The 5,217-nt window shown below is 43.9% G+C and overlaps 1 protein-coding gene across 1 annotated transcript; it reads right to left on the bottom strand.

The window, feature by feature from the left end:
• LOC123105637 (protein FLX-like 1) lies at positions 1 to 4,906 on the bottom strand. The gene is made up of 4 exons (XM_044527735.1): positions 4,200 to 4,906; positions 2,313 to 2,485; positions 1,439 to 1,584; positions 1 to 339 (listed from the first exon to the last, which is right to left on the bottom strand). The coding sequence occupies exons 1-4, from the start codon at positions 4,781 to 4,783 to the stop codon at positions 223 to 225; spliced, it is 1,020 nt and encodes a 339-aa protein (XP_044383670.1). The 5' UTR covers positions 4,784 to 4,906; the 3' UTR covers positions 1 to 222.
• Positions 4,907 to 5,217: the final 311 nt, after the last annotated feature.

Raw genomic sequence — 5,217 nt, 5'->3', positions numbered from 1 at the left:
TCAAGAATTTGCGGAAGACTGATACTCCGAGCTATCGATTTGTACAGACATCCCAGAGTTGATCAACCAATGACAATGTATAAACAAGATCTCCCAGCACTTTCATGCAATGAACTCACCCCTCCGTCAACCTCAATTCGGTGCATCCTGCATCTACTCGTTTACACTGGCAAAGCCCTAAGAAGATTGCAACGCGAGGTCAAAGATATCATGAGTCAGCATTCATCTTTGCACATTGGTGTGCTGCTGCTGCTGCTGCTGCTGCTGCTGGCCCTCGTACTGCGCATAGTGAGCCGGCTGGGTCATGTAATGTGGATTACCATCAGTGCGAGTCTGAGCCTGTCAAGACGAATTCGAATTAAAAATTCATCAGTACTATGTACCTAGGTCCTAAGTACTACTCCCTCCGTTCCGAATTACTTGTCTTGGATTTAGATACCTCCGTATCTAGACAAATCTAAGACAAGCAATTCGGAACGGAGGGAGTAGTAGTATTTTAGAGTTTGGAAGAGATGCAAAATTCAAAATAGATACTCCCTCCGTCCCATAATATAAGAACCTTTTTTACACTAACGTTTTTGACACTACACTAGTGTCAAAAAGATTCTTATATTATGGGACGGAGGGAGTATATCATTTCAGTGAGGGGGGAGATACAAGGACCTGGAACTTCCCTCTACAATTGATCCCAAACACGATTGGACCCATGTGATTTTTCTATCACAATTGTTAATCAATTTATTGTGCAGAAGTGTTTTCGCAATACAGATTTTGAGTATTATGACTCTGTAATTGTTAATCAATTTATTGTTTAGAAGTGTTTTCGTAATACAGATTTTGAGTATTATGACTCCGTGTAATGAAACCGTTATTTGACAACAACAAAAAACTGACTTTCAGATATGAGCAAGCGGTATCTATAATGTCATGCATTATATACAAACCTAATGCCATAGACCGGGGAAGGTGTAAAAGAGCGGGATCAATGACTGCAACCAATGTAAAAGGTTGCTTGTTAACCATGTTATTCTACCCTGCTTCTTATAGGGGAAAATGGAATTTCAGAAATACATAGTACACAACACACAAATCATTCAGAGATCCCCAATATAACAAACGAAGAAGAGTGAATGAGTGGAAACAAGAATTTTCCAAGTGTGTGGAAGATGTGCAAACCCCATGTGCACACTGTACATGAAACAACAAAACAAACATAATAGTCTCTTTAAATCACCAAATTGATATAGAGGTTATTAAAGCAACACAAAAGTAGGGAAACGAGATCATCAGATCAATACTTGAATTTCCGGTAATTAGTGTGTTTTTGAACTAGATATACCACACAGTTTTTACATCTGTAACAATCTAGGTATGCAAATGTTGTAACTACTAGTACCAAAAGGACATAAGAGCACAACGATAAAGCTAGGTAACAAACCTGATTAGTGGTGCTATAAGCATCAGAATTGGCATATGTTCCAGCATATGTTGCCTCAGCACTGCCATATGCTGCATATGCTGCCTCGGGATTGCCATACATTGTGGCATATGTTGCCTCAGAACTGCTGTACGGTTGAGCATACCCTGAAATAGGATTGTAACTAACTGATTCAAAACAATGGCGCAAGAAAACAAGCATATAATTTCACCTAAGAAGTATTCTGAGTAATAGCTTGTTTGGCCCAACTTCAACATCAGCTTATCCAGGCTAAAAGCCGGAGATGGCCAAACAGCTGGCCTCATCAGTTCTCTATAAAGTTAGTTTCACAAACTAAAGTCAGGTTGTACAGGCCACAGGATAGTAAGTTCAAGTCTCAAGATGCCTATTTTTATGGTTTTGCATGGCATCACAGACTTTCCAAACGGGCTTGTATCTTTTTCTACTTTTGCATATAAATACTAGGCATCTTTTTCGTAGTGATAGTAGGAAAATCTGATTAGAGTTAATAAATATTCATAATATCACATACCTAACTAGATTCCACAAGCCAGCCCAACAATGAACAACCACAAACTGGCCCAAGAAGGCTGAAACTGCTAAACGCAAGTTATCTATGATAGCTGATATGCTAAGCATCTCTTCTACTCTCCTCCCTAACTACTATAACCTTTATTCATTTTAGTATCTATTTTGTCTCGGACGTTATGGGCCAAAAACAAATAATTCGATCATATGGTGGATTTGGTTGTGTATTTTTGTACGCTATGGAATTAAAAATACTGATTAAAGCAGTTATGATAAATACTTCTAAAGCTATTAGCTAATACAGAAGAGGAAAAGGATAATAACCCATAGAGATTCAGTAGTGTACCAGGGTTAGTTACAGCTGCTGCCGTGGTGACAGCAGTGGCCCGCTTTTCAGCATTTACAAGCTCACCCCGAAGCCTCTCAATCTCACTAGCCACGGCAATCATATTTTTCTCCATTGCTTTACTTTGTAAAAGGTTATCAGCATGTGCCTTCTTTTCGAATTCAACCGCAGCCCTACCAATATTATACGGAAGGACATTAGTGGAAGACAGTGGATCGGGTCTGATGGTACAGAGCAAGACCCACTAGATCAGTACCAACATCACAGAAAAGCTTGCTGACCATTACAAGTGAAAAGGACAATATCAATATTTAGACTGAAGGCGAATCATAAATGCTCCCACAACCCTAGATATCTATTATCATACCACAACAATTGATCTCAGATGGGATGCTTGAAACTTGAAATCGGTATAGACTTCCTACCATTTCAATTCATGTGCAGTACATTGACAAGTCCAATAATCCAAAGTTCATCTATAAATCTTACAGACAAACCCCAATAGCAACCATTACATAGCTATTTTCCTGCTCTTTCATGCAGCCATTCTAGGCTAGATGGTGTCTTTAACAGTTCACATATATGTTTGGATTTGAACAGGGCTATCCTGATTAGCAACCCTATCAAAATTACCTTCGCATGTTGTGACCTCGGGTGTTGGGGGAAGGTGGGAGGAGATGGCAACATGAATCAGGGTTTCAGTAAATAAGCTAACTTAAGGAAAAGGATAACTTTGCCCTGAGCCGCCTTCCCACAATACGTCAAGGTGGTTGCAGGTGCTGCCATGCCGGCTGTAGCTATGGCCCCAAAAGCATCCATACATTACAAGTGTGATTGATGGCACAACAACTCTAATTGCAATAATTAATTGAACACTACCCTAGCGGCCTAGTATATGAAATCTATGAGGCCATTTGGTTCATATATGCCTCACCAACTGAAGTGTGATATGCCATGCGACCTATGACCAATGTTTGATTTGTCATCAGTTAAACAATGCAGCATGGAAAATGAAGTAAAATGCATGCATTATCCCTTGACTCCTCTCCAAAGCCTGGTGTATAACATTTTGCAGATGGGCAGAACTTGCTAAATTAAACAGCCCTTATGCTTCTAAGTCATTAACAATTGCAGCCCTATCAAATTAAGAAGCAGATGAGCATATAACCCTCCAATATAAATTCAAATAACCTACAAACTGCTGTAGAAATAACTCTGCCGCGGGTCCTACGTTGGTCTCTAATCTCTAGCAAACAAGCAAACATCCACAGCCCTGAGTAACTCTATCTTGCTACCAAAATATCTCAACTAGGCCATACAACAGCAATTGCTCAAAGAAATTTAACAAATTGTTAAGCACATAAGCAATGAAATCTTTCACATGTGAGCTCATAATTCTACTCATGCAACGACCGTATCGAAGGTTCTCGAAAACCAGCTTAATTGTGTGACATCATTGATCTTCAGGGCAAAAAACAAGGAACCATTGATCTGCCCTAACCCTAATGCTTGATGATATGCTAACAATCTAAAAGTTTCTTTGGAGAGCAGTTTGCTTGAGCATAGCAATCAATAGCAATTCAGCAATCAGCACAACAAGGGCTGCTTTGCATTCTCATTAATGCCCAGAAAACTTTTCCCTAGCAGGTTCTGTGGACTAAAAATTCCTAAAATATGCTAAGATGTGACTTAACGCTCTAAGCACATACTACATAATATCCACACCAATCGTCCAAAAAGATATAGTACTATGTTTCAGTGCTGGAACTTGATAATCTTAAACTGAGTGATGGCATGAACTGGGAGTAGGGTTTTGGTCCCATTTGAATAAGAGGGGTGACGAGGTGTACCCTTTTTGATTCTATAAAATTGAACAGATGGTAATACCTGCCCTTCTGGATCTCCCGTCGCATGGTCTCAATCTGCGAGCGGACGTTCTCCGACTTGGCGGAATTGGACTGCGCGCGCCCTAGCTGCTCGCGGAGGCCTTTGAGCCGGTCCATGAGTTCGTTGCGCGCGGCAGCGAGCACCCGCACATCGGCATGGACCTGCTCGATCTCCACGCGCGCGCCGGCGACGGAGCGCGCCTCGGCCTCGATGCGCGCGGCCTGGTCGGCGATGGCGCAGACGTCGGCCTCGCGCTCCATGCGGGCCCTGGTGCCGGCGATGGAGACGGCCCGGAGCTCGTGCTGCGCGGAGATGAGCTGCTGCTGGAGCGCGACGTGGGTGGCGGCGAACCGCTGGTTGTCGACGAGGAACTCCTGGATGTCCCGGTCCCGGGCGACGATGCGGTCCTCGAGGGCCGCCACGGCGGGGTGCTGCGCGGGGCCCCCGCGCGGGTGGTGGAGGAGGGCGCCGTGCGGGGGCTCGTCGCGGTCGTCGCCGGGCTGCGGGTGCTGCGGCGCGCGGCCGAGCAGCGGCGGGCCGGAGTCGTGGAGGCTCATGACGTGCGGCGCGCGGCGGCCGGCCATGGGGAGGCGGGCGGCGGCGGAGGGGTTTGGGGTCAGACCGATCGGTCGGCCGGTCGCCTCGATGAGGGCAAGGGCGGAGGGGAACGGGAGGAAGAACAGGCTGGAACAGATGACGGGAGCCTTCGTCCCGGGCTCTGTTTGGGCTGGACTGGCAGTCTCAACTCTCTCAAGCGCTGCTATTTTGCTTAACTTTTCCGGCCCATTAACCATGTGCCGTGTGTGTATATATAATTATATACTAGCACAAATGCCCGTGCATTGCAACGGGTACACAATAAATTGTTCATAGAAATTTTAAATAAAAACTCAAACAACTTTGCAAGGAGCAAAACATTATTAGAAGTATTGAAAGGTGCATTTTCTATGCCATGTTGAAAGATCAATCTCATAATTCACGAAGAAATATTTTCTAATAATTAGTTCATAATGGAACA

Source organism: Triticum aestivum, chromosome 5A, assembly GCF_018294505.1.
Source record: "Triticum aestivum cultivar Chinese Spring chromosome 5A, IWGSC CS RefSeq v2.1, whole genome shotgun sequence".
NCBI classification, from domain to species: domain Eukaryota; kingdom Viridiplantae; phylum Streptophyta; class Magnoliopsida; order Poales; family Poaceae; genus Triticum; species Triticum aestivum.
This window is presented reverse-complemented; position numbering and strand designations above follow the sequence as displayed.